The 22298-nt window shown below is 37.5% G+C and overlaps 3 protein-coding genes across 15 annotated transcripts in view; 1 reads left to right on the forward strand and 2 right to left on the reverse strand.

Annotated features, from left to right (window-relative positions):
* LOC124288792 overlaps positions 1-22298 on the reverse strand; it is a 217243-nt gene that overhangs the window by 14822 nt on the left and 180123 nt on the right. The gene's annotated exons all lie outside the window — the stretch shown is intronic.
* On the forward strand, positions 2806-4144 carry LOC124288947 (sialidase-like). The gene is made up of 2 exons (XM_046725540.1): positions 2806-3050; positions 3703-4144. Exons 1-2 carry the CDS (start codon positions 2806-2808, stop codon positions 4142-4144), a joined length of 687 nt encoding a protein of 228 aa, XP_046581496.1.
* The window catches only part of LOC124288853, a 29729-nt gene continuing 12451 nt past the window's right edge, over positions 5021-22298 (reverse strand). For 11 of the 12 annotated variants that reach the window (XM_046725426.1, XM_046725418.1, XM_046725504.1 and 8 more), the window contains 4 exons: positions 8229-8364; positions 7935-7948; positions 7438-7476; positions 5021-6908 (listed from right to left, as the gene is read on the reverse strand). In XM_046725426.1, the coding sequence (XP_046581382.1) occupies positions 6592-6908; positions 7438-7476; positions 7935-7948; positions 8229-8364 (506 nt within the window). In that variant the 3' untranslated portion in view covers positions 5021-6591. The remainder of the gene's footprint in view (positions 6909-7437; positions 7477-7934; positions 7949-8228; positions 8365-22298) is intronic. The other variant, XM_046725434.1, reaches the window with a different exon arrangement.

Here is a 22298-nt window from a genome sequence, read left to right on the forward strand (position 1 = left end):
CAATCTGTCTGAAACGTTGATGCCAATGGCTGAAAGTGCAGGAATATTGCTGCACACAGCGGGAAAGTCGACAGTGAGAAAGCTGATATCAATCTTGTGGACTGATATAATTCTAACTGGGTGGTAACGCTGGTGTCCCGTGCTGAAGGGAAAGTATTGGGTGGTAATCGGCTATTTGACCGTTCTCGAACTACTTCGGATCACCAATATAGCTGAAGCTTAAGTTAACGATTTGTGCAGATTCCTTGTGTGATTCCTACCTGCAGATCCTGCTCTTGGGTTAAAACAGATCTGGAAGAAAGACCCACGGGGACGTTCATGAAATGTTTTACATATCACACAAATATTATCAATGGAGATGCCCAGCACTGTGGCTGTAAGCATGTGTGGCCTACTAGAATTCACATTACTTCCACCTTATGCAGATGGAGTTATTCTTTAAAAGGGAAGTGTACACAAAATAGAAACGTGTTTTCTTATGTGAAACAAAATGGTATCTTTTTATTAGTTAAAGGTCACATGCAACAAAATCATCAAACATAATTATGACACAATTATCACTTATTCATGACATATCATATACATTGCTGGTTATGAAAAAAACATAAAAACAAAATTAAAAGCGTACAATCGCAAATCAAAAGTGTAATATTTTGTACTTGGGTTTACTTCCCAAGAAACGAAGCAGCCGGGATACCGAACCCAGTCAGAGCTGGTGGGTGTGCACTCAAGTGTAACGGCTGGTTCATTTGCAGATGCCATCACGGCTCATTGTGTGTGTATATATAGAGATGTTGGGTTTTGTAATTACATGCTCATTTTTTGTGTATAACATTTTGCAATCAACAGACATCATAACATGTCATGTGTACAAGTATCACACCTGCCTGTATGTGTAATTACATAATGTGACAGAGACCGAACTCGGGCCATAAATCAATGCGTTTTGTTTATGGTGTATAGCCTGATAGGTGTTAAGTTCAAATTGCATGTGGTCAGTGATTAAAATTGTGTATTGAATATTGTCATTAGCAGACAGGCAGGCAGACACATAGGTGCCAATAAACAGACATTGAGTTTAGTCTGTGACAACAACATATCTATATCACAGTTAGAAATTCTGTCGAGGCTAAATAATGGCATTGCTTTTAAGTATCGAACTGAAAAAGTGACTCGGTAAGAAGAACGTGTGGTGAAGTAGACAAATGAAATTATATAAACAGTTAAATCGGTAATCTACTGTAATAACATATAAAAAGCTCGCGCCTGTGAAATATCAACAAAACATTAGAAAATAGCTCACACCAAAGCCTTAGGGAAAGTTAGTGAATCGTTTGAACTTATTTTTCAACTTTATAAGTTGAATTTGCATTTTTGATGATTTGTTTCGGTAAGTCCATGCCGAAAAGTATCAGAATCTGCAAAGTTGTGTTTTACGTTGCATGTGACCTTTAACATCAATGCTTGAAAATATACAGTCATTTCGTACAATGAAGGTGTTACCCTCAGCATAAGTGACGAAATGTTATGTCATTATGTGGCCTTTGTTTGCCGAGCTAAACAGGCCAGAGTTAACGCCCTTTGATTATGGTTGTTATTATTGGTGATAATTGATTTAGACTGGTCTCCTGTCTAGACCCCAGATCAAAAGGTATTGATAATGAAAGTAATCACGTGAGAAAAATGTGTAAAATACGAAAGAAGTATTAGAACTGAAAATGTAAGCAGCAGTAAGATTGATCAGGTGTATTTTCATTCATAAACCTCACCTCAATGAAAATACCAAATATGTAGAACAATGTTGATGCACCTATGACATCACTGTCGGGAAGCGACTTTCACAAAAAGCGTGTTCACCGATATGAATACACAGCATATTTGGAAGGAAACGTTCTCTTGTTTCAAATAACGTATATGCATAAATGTAACATGTAAGTAGTCCGAAACATTCTGACATCAGTTGTTATGTTGTTTTTTTTCATTGTGCCCAAGGGAAATGATCAGAAATGAGAAGTGTCGTCAACGTTGTGCGTGAGTTTGCGTCAGCCACGTAGTGACACTTAGGAAACTATAATATATTGTGTTGAATCTAGGAAATCATTGGAATACGCCTATTTTCATTTCCCTATTTCTTGTTACAATTATCTTCACATGGATATTCTTACACTTATGAGCATGTGTGTGCAACGAGTAGACGAACGGATGTCCCACAATATGAGAAAATGATACACGATGTAAAATATGATTTTGGCTTTGTCTACATTTCAAACATGTGGTCCTTTCCCAGAGCGGCATTCGTTTTACATATGGTATATTACGCTAGCTGTCACTGAGACACTTGGTATTGGAGGCAAAGACCATCTGTCATTCTACTGTGAACTGAGGAATCCAGAGATTAATGTAAGGAAGCTGATAGCGATATCATATAGTTGTGATGGGCGAAACATAACCGACATACCTGTAACGTGCGTTTATAATAAGAAAGCTCTCTGCAGTATGGCTAAAAGTCCTTGTTTTCCAAAACATTCTCAGCGATTCTCTGTTCATCCACGTTGTTTTAGAATGACCATCGGTGATTCTATCAAGCTACAACAAAAGTACCATTGTTGGTTTGTTTTTTTTAAAATTCAATACTCCCAGTAAAATTCGACATTTAAATTAAGACATACAGTGGTGCCGGGAATGGAATTTTGTTCGGTAATTTTGCTGAATAAAGATACTGTTTGATGGCGACTAACTCAGGTTGAATGTTGTACAACTTGGTTACTTGGTAACACGTTTGGTATACCTTTTTTCCAAAACGCAATGTCATTACATCTGCTTGGAACTGACCGGTACACAAAGCCAGCTGACATCCAGGTAACTGACCGGTACACAAAGCGAGCTGACCTCCAGGTAACTGACCGGTACACAAAGCCAGCTGACCGCCAGGCAACTGACCGGTACACAAAGCCAGCTGACCGCCAGGCAACTGACCGGTACACAAAGCCAGCTGACCACCAGGCAACTGACCGGTACACAAAGCCAGCTGACAGCCAGGCAACAAGACGGTAAATACAATCGCTTGCACATCGAGTCACAAGTACCACACTAATACCTGCACCACGTTAAATGGGTCAAATAGAGTTTAATGACGTGATTCGTTGGGTACCAATGACGTCGTTTGCAAGAGACATAAGCGATGGTGTGTTTATTGTGGACATATAACTCTCAGTAAATGTGTTAAATATGAATCGATATAATGCATAAAGCTTACTTGAAGACAGAGCGGCAAAAACACAGGAATGTAGAATTCTCCGATTACTTTAGGTATGTTCGAGAATAACCAATGACCCACCTTAGCATGTTGGACATTGACCACCAGGTGTCGTGAGATCCAAAAACATTGGATCCATACCCACCGAGGGGTGGGTATAAAAATCACACTATGTTTCACACGTGCAAATGATGAGTCAAGGTTCACCTTGGACTTCATTGACGGCCGTCATCGTGTCTGGCGCCGCCCTTGAGAGCACCACCAGCCAGCTGCCATGATTCCACATAGCCGATATGGAAGGGAGTCTGTTATGGTGTTGGGTGGGATCACGATGACCGGCAGGACCGACCTCCACATCTTCCAAGGGAGAGTCACTGGTGTCCATATCATCACGCCACACGTACTGCAATTTTCACGCCGCCACGGACAAGGATTCTTTTTTCCAGGATGATAACGCCAGGGTTCACCATGCTCGCGTTGTCCTTGACCATCTCCGGCAGCACCAAATCCACTTCCATGGCCAGCGATGTCCCCCGATTCCCCATGGCCAGCGATGCCCACCGATTCCCCATGTCCTGCGATGTCCCCCGATTCCCCATGGCTAGCGATGTCCCCCAATTCCCCATGGCCAGCCATGTCCCCCGATTCCCCGTGGCCAGCAATGTCCCCCGATTACCCGTGGCCAGCAATGTGCCCCGATTCCCCATGGCCAGCGATGTCCCCCGATTCCCCTTGGCCAGCGATGTCCCCCGATTCCCAATGGCCAGCCATGTCCCCCGATTCCCCATGGTCAGCGATGTCCCCCGATTCCCCAGGGCAAGCGATGTCCCCCGATTCCCCATGGCCATCAATGTCCCCCGATTCCCCGTTGCCAGCGATGTCCCCTGATTCCCCATGGCCAGCGATGTCCCCCGATTCCCCATGGCCAGCGATGTCCCCCATGGAGGATGTGTGGGATAAGCGCGGACGACGAGTGGAGAGGCGGCACCCCATGCTAGGTCATGGTAGAACTGGGCGTGGCACTCCAAGAGGAATGACAGTGCATTTCTCAAGTTGACATTGGTCCCCTCATTATTATTATGAGACGTCAGTGTCATGTTTGTTTGGCAGATAATGGTGGGCGAACTCCTTATTGACCAGTTTGTGACATTGTCTACAAACAACATCTACATCGTTATCAATGTTAATTTGTTGAAAACTGTTGCTAGACATCCTTATTTCCACATGAACATTGTTTCCCAATGCCAATTAAACATACGTTTGCTTTTATTTGTCTCATCTGTTCAATATCTGCTACTTTTTGTGAGCAGTATACATTAGTTACTTATGATATCTGTACTGTGTTGGCGCTGAGACTGCTTGACAAACACCTTTTATGCAGAAAAAGAGCAGGACAAAAAGGTCTATTTCCGTGTAAATGTACCCTTGCATATGAAATTTTGACTTTTCATATTCTGTCTACAACTGTCTGTGACAATCAAAGTGAAAAATGTCCATACTTTTGTCACATAGGATCATGGTGTAAAAAGCTGAGAAATTGAATGCCGAGACAGAATTAAATTTGGTTCTTTTCTGACATTAATAAATTACGGTAAAATGTCAATCCTTTGCGTGTTTGAGAATTTACAATTGTTGGAATTTGTGCTAATTTTTGGGGAATTGCCTACTCAACATGTTTGATGAACTTGGATGACCTGGCGTCTATATCAGAATATATAACTGTTTGTGGATCCTGAAATTTGAAATATTTTGGGACATATTGACTCAATGTTATAGATTTTTATGGCATCAGTTCACATTTCAAAATCAAATTCATGCAGTTCTTAATAGCTTTTATTGAAATAGATAAGGCACATGAGTTTGTCTCTTATACCCATAAATTGTGAGAAATTTTTATCTCAAAGAACATCTTTAGAGCAAATCGCTTACGTAGCAATTCTCAAGTACATATATTGAGGAATTGATGTTTTCTGTAAGTTGTGTCAGATATAGGAAATGTTCCTTGTATCGACGCACTTTACTGCGAACTAACAACTTCGAGTATGTACATGTGATATATCTATAAAGAAAACCTGCAGTCTGCTGACAGGATATATTGAAATCAAATTGACCACACAACTAACGAGAATGCATCACACATATTGCAGCTTGAATATATTATAAGATCATTGGTACGAAGCATGCAACTGGGACTGTCTGTTCTAACATCTGTGTTAAAGTACATCACACATATTGCAGCTTGAATATGCTGTAAGATCATTGGTACGAAGCATGTAACTGGGACTGTCTGTTCGTACATCTGTGTTAAAGTGCATCACTGTCACGAACACCAATAATGTTCTCAATATGTTCCACCATTGGCAAGTGTCCGCCCATACAGGCCAGATGATGGACGCCAAAACCTTCTCCGTCAACTAGTGTCAGGTCTGCTCCTCTGTTGACGAGTAGGTCAAACACTTCCTGGTGTCCACGTGCTGCTGCAAACATTGCCGGTGTCCTCTGAGACTGTCCTCTACTATTGATGTCAACAAGTTCCTTTGACAAGATATCTTCAACAATGTCCTTGTGTCCTCCGATACAGGCCATGTGAAGGACGGTATTTCCGTCTTTGTCCGCCTGCGACATGTCACATCCTTTATTCACAATTAAACCAAATGTGTCTCTTTGTCCATTCTGTGCAGCAAACATTACAGGTGTCATCTGGTTTTGTCCACAACTATCAACATTTACACGACCTTCTTTCAGAATACACTTTACAATGTCGATATGACCCAGGGCACAACTTGTATGAAGGATGTTGTTTCCACCGTGACAGACCTTGTGTATGTCGGGTTAACTGTTTACTCACAAGCAGCTGAAATACGTCTGTATGGCCACACTAACAGCAAGCATCACTGGAGTCTTCCCCATACCGTCTTCTCTTCGGTCCACAGAAACTATGTTTTTCTTGAGGATATGCTGCACCATGTCAACATTTCCTTTTACACATGCCATGTGAAGGATATTTTTCCCGTTCTCCTGCACTATTGGCAAGATGCATCCCTTACTTACGAGCAGTTCAAAGACTTGCACATGACCAAAGTTTATTGCAAACATCAGCGGTGTCTTTCCGTTGTGACCTCTGCTGTTAACATCAACACTGACGTTGTTGAGGATATATTTCACGATCTCCACATGTCCTCCGATACAGGCAATGTGTGAAGGGATGTTGTTTCCATCTGAATCCAACAGTTGAAAGGTCACCTCCGTTCTTCACAAGCAAGTCAAACACTTTCCTATGCCCAAACCTTTGCTGCCGCCATCATCTGCTGTCCTGTTACAGTGTCCTGTAATGTTTACATCAACTTCTTTCTTTGAGAGGATATCTCACTATCTTCAAATGTCCTTTGATAGAAGCCACGTGAAGGGATAGTGTTACCGTCATCATCTGTCAGTGACAGGTCACACCCTTGTCTCACAAGGAGGTCAACTAGTTCCCGGCGTCCCCCCTCAGCTGCTATCATGACTGGTGTCCAGCCACACTTTCCTCTGCTGTTTATGTCCACCAGTTGGTGAGATACAATTTGTCTGACTTGAGCAAGGGTCCCTCTTCTACAGGCGCTATGCAGCATGGTGTCGTCTCGGCGACTGCCATCCAGATTTGCGGCTGAAACTACACAAAACTTTTCTTGGAGAAAGTGGACGATACTGTTGTTTCATAAAAACACCGAAAAAGTTATAAAATATTGAATAAAGTTATAAAGAATGAATGTTTCACGTCATCCTTTACATTGTTATGAAATGCTTAAATTTTATGACAAACATGGTAAAATTAACTGGCTTTTCTCATTCGTATATGAATTATACAAGATGTTGATAATTTTTATATATAATCTCTTTGTTGTGATATCACCGTCGCTGTAAAATGAATACCATATTTTCGTTATTTGTAATATATACTCTCTTCTCCGTAATAAATACTTCTTGTCCATCAACAAATATTGTAAAACTAAATTAAAATTACAACAAATATTAAACAATCTGATGACAACATACTACGTTTAACATCTATATACTTGCTAAAAATATTCAGCTTAAGATTTTCTTCATATGATTTTGGTGATGTGACAACGATACCTCACCATGTAATCGTACTATGGGCCCTTTGGCCTAAAATACGGAGTAAACTTGATTGATCATACCTGGAAGTAGTCTCTGGCCACCCTCAGGATCAGGTTGACCTAGAAAAACAATAATTAAAATAACATGAAATAGATGTTACGTAATGTAGTTCAACAAGCGTCCATGCGAACACCCATGTGCTATGATTGTATGTTATATTATTATTATATTACTGAGTGTATGATGGAAGATCTAAAAACGTCGCATTCTTTTGAGCAATCATATAACGGAATTGCCTCTAAATTCTGTTTGACTGACTGAGTTTGGTTTTACGCCGCTTTTAGCAATACTCCAGCAACATCACGGCGGGGGACACCAGAAATGGGCTTCACACATTGTACCCAGGTCTTCGGCGTGACGACCCAACGCTTTAACCACTTGGCTACCCCACCCCCCAAAAATTCTGTTTGAGAAATACGTACAACCTTAATGACAGATTAAACAAAAAGTAACACACGGTGATATGAATGACGTTAATGCTGTTATTAACAAGCTAATACAAGCTATATTTACTCACGCTTCTTTTTACGTCTGAAAACAAACATGAAGGCAATTTACGAGAAATGCCCTCTCATAAAATAATGTATTATTCATATAAATAGAGATCTGAAATGTTATTCATGCTTTTACTAAAATGCGAGTATACTGTAACAATATATGATCTTTTACTTCCAGAAAACGTATAATTTCCCAGGGTGCACCGGTATCACCACCGGGTTTACATTCCTTTTGAGTTTTTCTTAGTGAAACAACGAAATGATTTCATATTAATGAACTATTTCACTTTGTTCTAGTGCTAAATCTTACTAACCTTGGGCAGAAAACTACCCCAAGCACAATGAAGAGACAAACTGTGATAGCTATTGCCAAGGAAATAGCAAGGACTGATCCATCTGATGGAGGTTCTGTGGTAGTAGTCCTCGTCCACTCACTGCTGTAAGTACCTGCTGTCAATACAAAGTACTGGGATTCATCATGACACTGATAATAACATACTGTGATTCATCATCACACTAATGTGGAAACGCTGTGATTCATCATGACACAGATACTAATATACTGGGATTCATCACGACACTGATAATAACATACTGGGATTCATCACGACACTGATAATAACATACTGGGATTCATCACGACACTGATAATAACATACTGGGATTCTGGACTGAGGCTTTATGTTGACATTAAAATGGACACGCCAATGTTGAAGCTATTACATCTCCACTACCAATGTTGAAGCTATTACATATCCACTATTAATGTTGAATCTTTTACATATCCACTACCAATGTTGAAGCTATTACACAGCCACTACATATGTTGAAGCTATTACATATACTCCACTACCAAAGTTGAAGCTATTACATATCCACTAGCAATGTTGAAGCTATTACATATTCACTACCATTGTTGAAGCTATTACATATCCACTACATATGTTGAAGCTATTACATATTCACTACCAATGTTGAAGCTATTACATATCCACTACCAATGTTGAAGCTATTACATATCCACTACATATGTTGAAGCTATTACATATCCACTACCAATGTTGAAGCTATTACATATTCACTACCAATGTTGAAGCTAATACATATCCACTACCAATGTTGAAGCTATTACATATCCACTACATATGTTGAAGCTATTACATATCCACTACAAATGTTGAAGCTATTACATATTCACTACCAATGTTGAAGCTAATACATATCCACTACCTATGTTGAAGCTATTACATATCCACTACATATGTTGAAGCTATTACATATTCACTACCAATTGTGAAGCTATTACATATCCACTACCAATGTTGAAGCTATTACATATCCACTACATATGTTGAAGCTATTACATAACCACTACCAATGTTGAAGCTATTACATATCCACTACCAATGTTGAAGCTATTACATATCCACTACCAATGTTGAAGCTATTACATATCTACTACATATGTTGAAGCTGTTACATATCTACTACATATGATGAAGCTATTACATATCAACTACCAATGTTGAAGATATTACATATCCACTACATATGTTAAAGCTATTACATATCTACTACCAATGTTGAAGCTATTACATATCCACTTCCAATGTTGAAGCTATTAAATATCCACTAAATATGTTGAAGCTATTACATATCTACTACCAATGTTGAAGCTATTACATATTTGCTACCAATGTTGAAGCTATTACATATCCACTACCAATGTCGAAGCTATTACATATCCACTACCAATGTTGAAGCTATTACACATCCACTACCAATGCTGAAGCTGTTACATATCCACTACCAATGTTGAAGATATTACATATCCACTACATATGTTAAAGCTATTACATATCTACTACAAATGTTGAAGCTATTACATATAGTCCACTACCAATGTTATAGCTATTACATATCCACTTCCAATGTAGAAGCTATTACATATTCACTACCAATGTTGAAGCTATTACATATCCACTACCAATGTTGAAGCTATTACATATTCATTACATATGTTGAAGCTATTACATATCCACTACCAATTTTGAAGCTATTACATATCCAATACCAATGTTGAAGCTATTACATATCCACTACATATGTTGAAGCTATTACATATCTACTACCAATGTTGAAGCTATTACATATTCATTACATATGTTGACGCTATTACATATCTACTAGTAATGTTGAAGCTATTACATATCTACTTCCAATGTTGAAGCTATTACATATCCACTTCCAATGTTGAAGCTATTACATATCCACTACATATGTTGAAGCTTTTACATATCTACTACAACTGATCAAGCTATTACATATAGTCCACTACCAATTTTGAAGCTATTGCATATCCACTACCAATGTTGAAGCTATTACATATCCACTTCCAATGTTGAAGCTATTACATCTCCACCACATATGTTGAAGCTATTACATATCTACTACCAATGGTGAAGCTATTGCATATGCACTACCAATGTTGAAGCTATTACATATCTCCTACCAATGCTGAAGCTATTACATATCCACTACATATGTTGAAGCTATTGCATATTCACTACCAATGTTGAAGCTATTACATATCCTCTATCAATGTTGAAGCTATTACATATCCACTACCAATGTTGAAGCTATTACATATTCACTACCAATGTTGAAGCTATTACATATCAACTTCCAATGTTGAAGCTATTACATATCTACTACCAATGTTGACGCTATTACATATTCACTATCAATGTTGAAGCTATTACATATCTCCCACCAGTATTGAAGCTATTACATATCCACTACATATGTTGAAGCTATTACATATCCACTACCAATGTTGAAGCTATTACATATCTACTACCAATGCTGACGCTATTACATATCTAGTACCTATGTTAAAGCTATTACATATTCACTACCAATGTTGAAGCTATTACATATTCACTACCAATAATGAAGCTATTACATATCTACTAGCAATGTTGAAGCAATTACATATCCACTACCAATGTTGAAGCTATTACATATTCACTAGTAATGTTGAAGCTATTACATATCTACTACCAATGTTGAAGCAATTACATATCCACTACCAATGTTGAAGCTATTACATATCCACTACTAATGTTGAAGCTATTACATATCTACTACCAATGTTGAAGCTATTACATATCTACTACCAATGTTGAAGCTATTACATATCCACTACCAATGTTGAAGCTATTACATATCCACTACCAATGTTGAAGCTATTACATATCCATTACCAATGTTGAAGCTATTACATATCCTCTATCAATGTTGAAGCTATTACATATCCATTACCAATGTTGAAGCTATTACATATCCACTATTAATGTTGAAGCTATTACATATCCTCTATCAATGTTGAAGCTATTACATATCCTCTATCAATGTTGAAGCTATTACATGTCCACTACCAATGTTGAAGCTATTACATATCCTCTATCAATGTTGAAGCTATTACATATCCACTATCAATGTTGAAGCTATTACATGTCCATTCCCAATGTTGAAGCTATTACATATCCACTATCAATGTTGAAGCTATTACATATCCACCTATCAATGTTGGAAGCTATTGGATATCTACTACCAATTTTGGAAGCTATTACATCTACTACTAATGTTGCGGCTGTTACATATCCCTCTATCAATGTTGAAGCTATTACGTGTCCACTACCAATGTTGAAGCTATTACATATCCCTCTATCAATGTTGGGTTGTTGCATATCCATTGCCAATGTTGAAGCTATTACATTATCCACTATTAATGTTGGAAGCTATTACATATCCTCTATCAATGTTGAAGCTATTACATATCCACTACTAATACTGAAGTTATAACATGTCCACTACCAATGTTTGGCTATTACATATCCACTACCAGTGTTGAAGCTATTCCATATCCACTACTATTGTTAGCTATTACATATCCTCTATCAATGTTTGAAGCTATTACATATCCTCTATCAATGTTGAGCATATTGCATATCCACTACCAATGTTGAAGCTATTACATATCCACTATCAATGTTGAAGCTATTAGATATCTACTACCAACTTTGAAGCTATTACATATCCACTCCTAATGTTGAAGCTATTACATATCTACTGCTCAATGTTCAAGCTATTACATATCTACTACCAATGTTGGAAGCTATTGCATCCATTTAAGTCTTACTAACCAATCACTGTTGGAAGCTATTACATATCCACTACCAATGTTGGAGCTATTACATATCCACTACATCAATGTTGAGGCTATTAGATATCTACTACCAATTTTGGGCTATTACATATCCACTCCCAATGTTGAAGCAATTACATATCCACTACCAATGTTGAAGCTATTACATATTCACTAGTAATGTTGAAGCTATTACATATTCACTACCAATGTTGAAGCTATTACATATCAACTTCCAATGTTGAAGCTATTACATATCTACTACCAATGTTGACGCTGTTTAATGTTTTATTACATATTCACTATCAATGTTGGAAGCTATTACATATCCTCCCACCAGTATTGAAGCTATTACATATCCACTACATATGTTGAAGCCTCTTTACATATCCACTACCAATGTTGAAGCTATTACATATCTACTACCAATGCTGACGCTATTACATATCTAGTACCCAATGTTAAAGCTATTACATATTCACTACCAATGTTGAAGCTATTACATATTCACTACCAATAATGAAGCTATTGCATATCTACTAGCAATGTTGGAAGCTATTACATATCCACTACCAATGTTGAAGCTATTACATTATTCACTAGTAATGTTGCGAGCTGGCTACATATCTACTACCAATGTTGAAGCAATTACATATCCACTACCAATGTTGGAGCTATTACATATCCACTTACTAATGTTGAAGCTATTACATATCTACTACCAATGTTGAAGCTATTACATATCTACTACCAATGTTGAAGCTTATTACATATCCACTACCAATGTTGAAGCTATTACATATCCACTACCAATGTTGAAGCTATTGGCATCCATTACCAATGTTGAAGCTAACCACATATCCTCTGTCAATGTTGGAAGCTATTACATATCCATTACCACCGAAAATGTTGAAGCTATTACATATCCTCTATCAATGTTGAGCTATTACATATCCACTATCAATGTTGAGCTATTACATGTCCATTCCCAATGTTGAGCCTATTACATATCCACTATCAATGTTGAAGCTATTACATCATCCACTATCAATGTTGGAGGCTATTGGATATCTACTGCCAGTTTTGAAGCTATTGCATATCTGCTACTAATGTTGCAGCTAATTACATATCCTCTATCAATGTTGAAGGCTATTACATGTCCACTACCAATGTTAGAGCTATTACATATCCTCTATCATTTTGAAGCTATTACATATCCATTACCAATGTTGAAGCTAATTACATATCCACTATTAATGTTGGAAGCTTACATATCCTCCTATCAATGTTGAGCTATTACATATCCACTACTAATACTGAAGTTATAACATGTCCACTGCCAATGTTTGGCCTGTTACATATCCACTGTACCAGTGTTGAAGCTATTCCGTATCCACTAACTATTGTTGTTGAGCTATTTACATATCATCTATCGATGTTGGAAGTACGGCATATCACTATCAATGTTGGGCTATTGCATGTCCACTGCTATGTTGGAGCTATTACATATCACTATCGATGTTGAGCTATTACATATCTACTGCCAGTTTTGGAGGGTGTGCATATCCACTCCCAATGTTGAGGCTATTACATATATCTACTACCAATGTTCAAGCTATTACATATCTACTACCACTGTTGGAGCTATTACATATCTACTACCGATGTTGAAGCTAATTACATGGCTATCCACTACCAATGTTGACTAGATATCCACTATCAATGTTGGAGCTATTAGATATCTACTACCAGTTTTTGAGCTTCAATACATATCACTCCTGATGTTGAGCAATTACATATCCACTACCAATGTTGGAAGCTATTACATATTCACTCAATGTTGAGAGCTGTGCATATCTACTACCAATGTTGGATCTATTACATATCTACTACCAATGTTGAAGCTATTACATATTCACTGGTAATGTTGAACTATTGCATATCTACTAGCAATGTTGAGCTATTACATATCTACTACCAATGTTGAAGCTATTACATATTCACTATTAATGTTGGCTTTATTACATATCTACCCAATGTTGAGCTATTACATATCTACTACCACCAATGTTAGAGCTATTACATATCCACTACTGTGTTGACTAGCTATTACATATCCATTACCAATGTTGCAGCTATTACTTATCCTCTACCAATGTTGAGCTATTACATATCCACTGCAAATGTTGGGCTATTACATATCCATTACCAATGTTGGAAGCTATTACATCCTCTATCAATGTTGGAAGCATTACATGTATCCATTACCAATGTTGGGCTAATTACATATCCACTATTAAATGTTGAGCTATTACATATCCTCTATCAATGTCCACCAAGCTATTACATATCCTCTATCAATGTTGGCTATTAGCTATTACATATCCACTACCAATGTTGAAGCTATTACATATCCTCTATCAATGTTGGAAGCTATTACATATCCACTATCAATGTTATGCTATTACATGTCCATTCCCAATGTTAGGAATTAGTAATACATATCCACTATCAATGTTGGAAGCCATTACATATCCACTATCAATGTTGGAAGCCTATTAGATATCTACTATCAATTTTGGAGCTAATTACATATCTACTCCTAATGTTTGCAGCTATTACATATTCTCTATCAATGTTGGAAGCTATTACATGTCCACTGCCAATGTTGGGCTGTTACATATCCTCTATCAATGTTGAGCTATTACATATCCATTACCAATGTTGAGGCTATTACATATCCACTATTAATGTTGGGCTAATACATATCCTCTATCAATGTTGGAGCTATTACATATCACTACTATTGCTGAGTTATTACATGTCCCACTCACCAGTGTTTAGCTATTACATATCCACTACCAGTGTTGGGAGCTGGCCACATATCCACTACTATTGTTGAGCTATTACATATCCTCTATCAATGTTGAGCTATTACATATCCTCTATCAGTGTTGAGCTATTACATATCCACTACCAATGTTGAGCTGTGCATATCCACTATCAGTGTTGAGCTATTGCAGTGTCTACTGCCAGTGTTTGGAGCTGTGCATGTATCCACTGGCTCAGTGTTGAAGCTATTGCATGTCTACTACCAATGTTCAGGCTATTACATGCTGCTGCCACTGTTGGAAGTATTTGCATGTCTGCTGCCAATGTTGGAGCTGTTACATATCACTACCAGTGTTGAAGCTGTTATATCCACTATCAATGTTGAGCTGTAGATATCTACTACCAATTTTAAGCTAATGCATATCCATCCCAATGTTGGAGCTATTGCATATCCTACCAATGTTAGACTATTACATATTCACTGTAGTAATGTTGGAGCTATTACATATTCACTGCACTGCAATGTTGAGCTATTACATATCAACTACCAATGTTGGAGCTATTACATATCCACTACCAATGTTGAGCTATTACATATTCATATCAATGTGGGAGCTATTACATGTCTCCCACCATGTGTTGAGGCTATTACATATCCACTACAATGTTGAAGCTATTACATATCCACTACCAATGTTGAAGCTATTAGCATATCCACTACCAATTTTGAGCTATTGCATATCTACTTGTTGGGCTATTGCATATCTACTACCAATGTTGAGGCAATTACATATTCACTAGTAATGTTGAAGCTATTACATATCCACTACCAATGTTGAGCTTTTACATATCTACTACCAATGTTGAAGCTATTACATATCCACTACCAATGTTGAAGCTATTACATATCCACTACCAATGTTGAAGCAATTACATATCCACTACCAATGTTGAAGCTATTACATATCCATTACCAATGTTAGGCCATTACATATCCACTATCAATGTTGAAGCTATTACATATCCACTATCCAATGTTGGAGCTATTACATATCCACTACTAATGTTGAGCCATTACATATCCACTATCTCAATGTTTTGAGCTGTTTACATATCCACTACCAATGTTGGAAGCTATTACATATCCACTACCAATGTTGGAAGCTATTACATATCCTCTATCAATGTTAGGAAGCTATTACATATCCTCTATCAATGTTGGAGCTATTACATATCCACTACCATGTTGAGCTATTACATATCTACTACCAATGTTGAGCTATTACATATTCTACCAATCTTAGGCTATTACATATCGGCTAGTAATGTGCAGCTGTACATATCTACTACCAATGTTGAAGCTATTACACATCCACTATCAATGTTGGAAGCTATTACATATCCACTACCAATGTTGGAAGCTGTACATATCCTCTACCAATGTTGGAAGCTATTACATATCCATCTACCAATGTTGGAGCTATTACATATCCACTATCAATGTTGAAGCTATTACATATCCACTAGCAATGTTGAAGCTATTACATATCCTCTATCAATGTTGAGCTGTGCATATCCACTACCACCGATGTTGGGAGCTATTACATATCCACTATCAATGTTGAGTTATTGCAGTATCCACTACTGCAGATGGTGAGCCATTACATATCCACTATCAATGTTGGAGCTATTGCATGTCTGCTACCAATGTTCAGGCTATTGCATATCCTACTAATGTTGGAGACTATTACATATCTACTGATGTTGAGGCTAATTGCATATCCCTGCCAGGATGTTGGAGCTATTGCATATCATTGCCGATGTTGGAGCTATGGATATCCACTACCAATGTTGAGCTTTATCCACTACCTGATGTTTGAATGTTAAATCCTGCAGTATGAGTAGTACATATCCACTACTAATGTCAGGCTGTTGCATATCTGCTACTAATGTGGGGGCTATTACATGTATGCCTGCTGTAATGTTGAGCCATGGTGCGTATCTGCTACTGCAGATGTTGGGCTGTTGCATATCTACTATCAATGTTGAGCTATTACATATCCACTACTAATGTTGGAAGCTATTACATATCCACTACCAATGTTGAAGCTGTTATTACATATCTACTACCAATGTTGAGACTATTACATATCCACTACCAATGTTGGAGCTATTACATATCCACTACCAATGTTGAGCTATTACATATCCACTACCAATGTTGGAGCTATTACATAGCTACTACCAATGTTGAGCTATTACATATCCACACTTCAATGTTGAGCTTCAATGCATATCCACTACCAATGTTGAGCCTATTACATATCCACTATCAATGTTGGAAGCTATTTGCATATCCATGCCAATGTTGAGCTTAATTACATATCCACTACCAATGTTGAAGCTATTACATATCCACTACCAATGTTAAAGCTATTACATATCCACTATCAATGTTGAGGCTATTAGCATATCCACTACCAATGTTGGAAGCTAGTACATATCGACTACCTATGTTGGAGCTATTACATATCTACTACCAATGTTGGAGCTATTACATATTCACTATCAATGTTGAGCTATTACATATCCACTAGCAATGTTGGAGCTATTACATATCTACTACCAATGTTGGAGCTATTACATATCCACTCTCAATGTTGAGCCTATTACATATCCACTACCGATGTTGAAGCTATTACATATCCTCTACCAATGTTGAGCCTTATTACATATCCACTAGCAATGTTGGAAGCTATTACATATCCACTACCAATGTTGGAAGCTATTACATATCCACTATCAATGTTGGAGGCACAATACATAGCTATCACTGCAGTGTTGAGCTATTACATATCCACTACCAATGTTGAAGCTATTATTACATATCCACTGCCAATGTTAGGAGGCTAATTGCATATCCACTACAAATGTTAGGAAGCTAATGCATATCCACTACCAATGTTGGAGCTATTACATATCCATCTATCATATGTTATGGCTATTACATATCCACTAGATGTTACATTAGCTATTACATGTTATGCACTACCACCAATGTTGGAGCTATTACATATTCACTACCTATGTTGGAAGCTATTACATATCCACTAGTAATGTTGGGAAGCTATTGCATATCATACCAATGTTGAAGCTATTACATATCCACTACCAATGTTGAGGCTATTACATATCCATAGTGTTGGAAGCTATTTTATAAACCACTACCAATGTTGGAGCTATTACATATCCACTACCAATGTTGGGAAGCTGTGCATATCTATCAATGTTGGAGCTATTACATGTCCATTCTGATGTTAGACAATTACATGCATCCTCTATCAATGGTGGAGCTATTGCATATCCACTGCATGTGATCAGGCTATTGCATATCCACTCTGTGTTGAGCTATTGGATATGCTCTATCCATGTTGGAGCTAATGCATATCCACTACTAATTGATGGCCATATCATGTGTCCACTATCATGGTAGGCTGTTACATGTGTGACTACCGGTTTTCTGCTGTTCCATATCCACTACTCCTGTCAGGCTATTACATGTCCTCTGGGAGTGATGGTGCATGTCATCTGTCGATGTTGGATTTCTGTCATTATCCATGTCATATGTGTCCATGTCTGCTGTCAATGTTGAGGTGTGCATTCATGATCTTGACTGTGCATGTCATGGTGATGTTGAGGCTGTGCATGTCCATGATGTTCAGGATGATGCATCCATCTGCCTTGATGTTGAGTATTGTATCTGCTTCTGATGTTGGAGCTGTACATACACTACCGTTAAGCTGTTATAGCTACCAATATTTAAACTATACCATCCACTACATGTTGCTATTCCACTATCCATTATCTTCCACCTCCACTACACTTGTATGAGCTATACCACAAATAATCCACTAGCCACTTATAGTCCACTACAATGTTGGCTTATATCCACTATTATTTAAACTATTACATATCCAGTACATGTGTGGAAGCTATTACATATCTACTTCCAATGTTAGAAGCTATTATATTCCACTGTGTTGGCCTTATCCACTGTGTGTGTGTACATATCTACTGGCTTCATTTTCACATATCCACTTCCAATGTTGGCTATACATCTCCACACATATGTTGGCTGAGCTTTTGCATATCTGCCTGACTGATCAAGCTATTACATATGGTCCACTATGATTTGGAGCTATTGCATATCCACTAGATGTTGAATGTGCATGTCCACTTCAATGTTGAGCTAATTGCATCTCCACCACATATGTTGGAGCTAATTACTATCCAATGTGTTGGAAGCTATTGCGTATCACTACAATGTTGGAGCTAATGCATCTCCTACCAATGCTGGAGCTGTGCATATCCACTGTATGTTTGGGAAGCTATTTGCTGTATTGGGGCTGTGCATGTGTGTGGCCACCTTCACCTGTGTTGCATATCCATGTCTGTGGGCTTGTCCAATGTATGGGGATATCCACTGTGTGTCATGTGATGGTTATGCATGTCTTTCTCGATGTTGTCGGCTGTGTTGCATATCAACATGATGTTGACTATTACATATCTATGTTGATGTGCATGGTGCTATCCAATGTGTCAGGCAGCTATTATCTGCCATTATTGAGCTGTGTCCATTGGTCGTTGGGATGTCTATCTGTCCATATGGTCCACTGATGTTAGGGCTGGTGACATATCTACTACCAATGCTGACGCTATTACATATCTGGTACCTATGTTAAAGCTGTGCATGTCCACTGTATTCACTACCAATGTTCCTTGGATATGTTGTGTACATATTCATTTTGGCTACCATATCCAGCCTGAAACTGCTGTACATATCCATATGTTGGGGCTGCAATGTGTGAAGCAATGTACATATCACTACCAATGTGTGAAGCCATATGTACATATTCACTAGTAATGTGTGAAGCTATGTACATATGCTAGCTACCAATGTTGACTGTGTGTCCACTGTGTATGCAATACCAATGTTGGAAGCTATCTACATATGCCTATCTAATGTTGGTTGGGTATGTACATATCTACTACCAATGTTGAAGCTATTACATATGTTGGGGCTGTGTTCCTGTGTGAAGCTATTACATATCCACTGTGTGTGGCTGTGTCCTGTGTTGGTGTCTGTGTGTGTCCACTGTGTTGGCTATCTCCACTGTGTGGCTATCCACTGTGTGTGTGTCTGTGTGTGTTCTGTGTGGCTTGTTCCTGTGTCTACTGTGTGTGGTCCTGTGTGTGTTGGGGCTCTGATTCTCCAGTGTTGGGGCTGTGGGTCTACTGTGGTGTCCAATGTTGAAGCTATTACATATCCACTACCAATGTTGAAGCTATTACATATCCATTACCAATGTTGAAGCTATTACATATCCTCTATCAATGTTGAAGCTATTACATATCCATTACCAATGTTGAAGCTATTACATATCCACTATTAATGTTGAAGCTATTACATATCCTCTATCAATGTTGAAGCTATTACATATCCTCTATCAATGTTGAAGCTATTACATGTCCACTACCAATGTTGAAGCTATTACATATCCTCTATCAATGTTGAAGCTATTACATATCCACTATCAATGTTGAAGCTATTACATGTCCATTCCCAATGTTGAAGCTATTACATATCCACTATCAATGTTGAAGCTATTACATATCCACTATCAATGTTGAAGCTATTAGATATCTACTACCAATTTTGAAGCTATTACATATCTACTACTAATGTTGCAGCTATTACATATCCTCTATCAATGTTGAAGCTATTACATGTCCACTACCAATGTTGAAGCTATTACATATCCTCTATCAATGTTGAAGCTATTACATATCCATTACCAATGTTGAAGCTATTACATATCCACTATTAATGTTGAAGCTATTACATATCCTCTATCAATGTTGAAGCTATTACATATCCACTACCAGTGTTGAAGCTATTCCATATCCACTACTATTGTTGAAGCTATTACATATCCTCTATCAATGTTGAAGCTATTACATATCCTCTATCAATGTTGAAGCTATTACATATCCACTACCAATGTTGAAGCTATTACATATCCACTATCAATGTTGAAGCTATTAGATATCTACTACCAATTTTGAAGCTATTACATATCCACTCCCAATGTTGAAGCTAGTACATATCTACTACCAATGTTCAAGCTATTACATATCTACTACCACTGTTGAAGCTGTTACATATCTACTACCAATGTTGAAGCTGTTTACATATCCACTCCAATGTTGAAATATTACATATCTACTACCTATGATTAAAGCTATTACATATTCACTACCAATGTTGAAGCTATTACATATTCACTACCAATAATGGAAAGCTATTACATATCTACTACCAATGTTGGAAGCAATTACATATATCCACTACCAATGTTGAAGCTATTACATATTCACTAGTAATGTTGAAGCTATTACATATCTACTACCAATGTTGAAGCTATTACATATCTACTACCAATGTTGAAGCTATTACATATTCACTAGTAATGTTGAAGCTATTACATATCTACTAGCAATGTTGAAGCTATTACATATCTACTACCAATGTTGAAGCTATTACATATTCACTAGTAATGTTGAAGCTATTACATATCTACTACCAATGTTGAAGCTATTACATATCTACTACCAATGTTGAAGCTATTACATATCCACTACTAATGTTGAAGCTATTACATATCCATTACCAATGTTGCAGCTATTACATATCCTCTACCAATGTTGAAGCTATTACATATCCTCTATCAATGTTGAAGCTATTACATATCCATTACCAATGTTGAAGCTATTACATATCCTCTATCAATGTTGAAGCTATTACATATCCATTACCAATGTTGAAGCTATTACATGTCCATTCCCAATGTTGAAGCTATTACATATCCACTACCAATGTTGAAGCTATTACATATCCACTATCAATGTTGAAGCTATTAGATATCTACTACCAATTTTGAAGCTATTACATATCTACTACTAATGTTGAAGCTATTACATATCTACTACCAATGTTGAAGCTATTACATATTCACTAGTAATGTTGAAGCTATTACATATCTACTAGCAATGTTGAAGCTATTACATATCTACTACCAATGTTGAAGCTATTACATATCCTCTATCAATGTTGAAGCTATTACATGTCCACTACCAATGTTGAAGCAATTACATATCCTCTATCAATGTGGAAGCTATTAGATATCCATTACCAATGTTGAAGCTATTACATATCCACTATTAATGTTGAAGCTATTACATATCCTTTATCAATGTTGAAGCTATTACATATCCACTACTA

This window comes from Haliotis rubra, unplaced genomic scaffold, assembly GCF_003918875.1.
Source record: "Haliotis rubra isolate DU_JTF1 unplaced genomic scaffold, ASM391887v1 Scf1114, whole genome shotgun sequence".
NCBI classification, from domain to species: Eukaryota; Metazoa; Mollusca; class Gastropoda; order Lepetellida; family Haliotidae; genus Haliotis; species Haliotis rubra.

Bases quoted from the DNA above. Each gene is read 5' to 3' on its own strand.
- LOC124288947 (XM_046725540.1), top strand. From the start codon at position 2,806: ATGTCATTACATCTGCTTGGAACTGACCGGTACACAAAGCCAGCTGAC. The intron at 3,051-3,702 runs GTAAATACAATC...TCTTTTTTCCAG, and splicing joins GACAGCCAGGCAACAAGACG to GATGATAACGCCAGGGTTCA.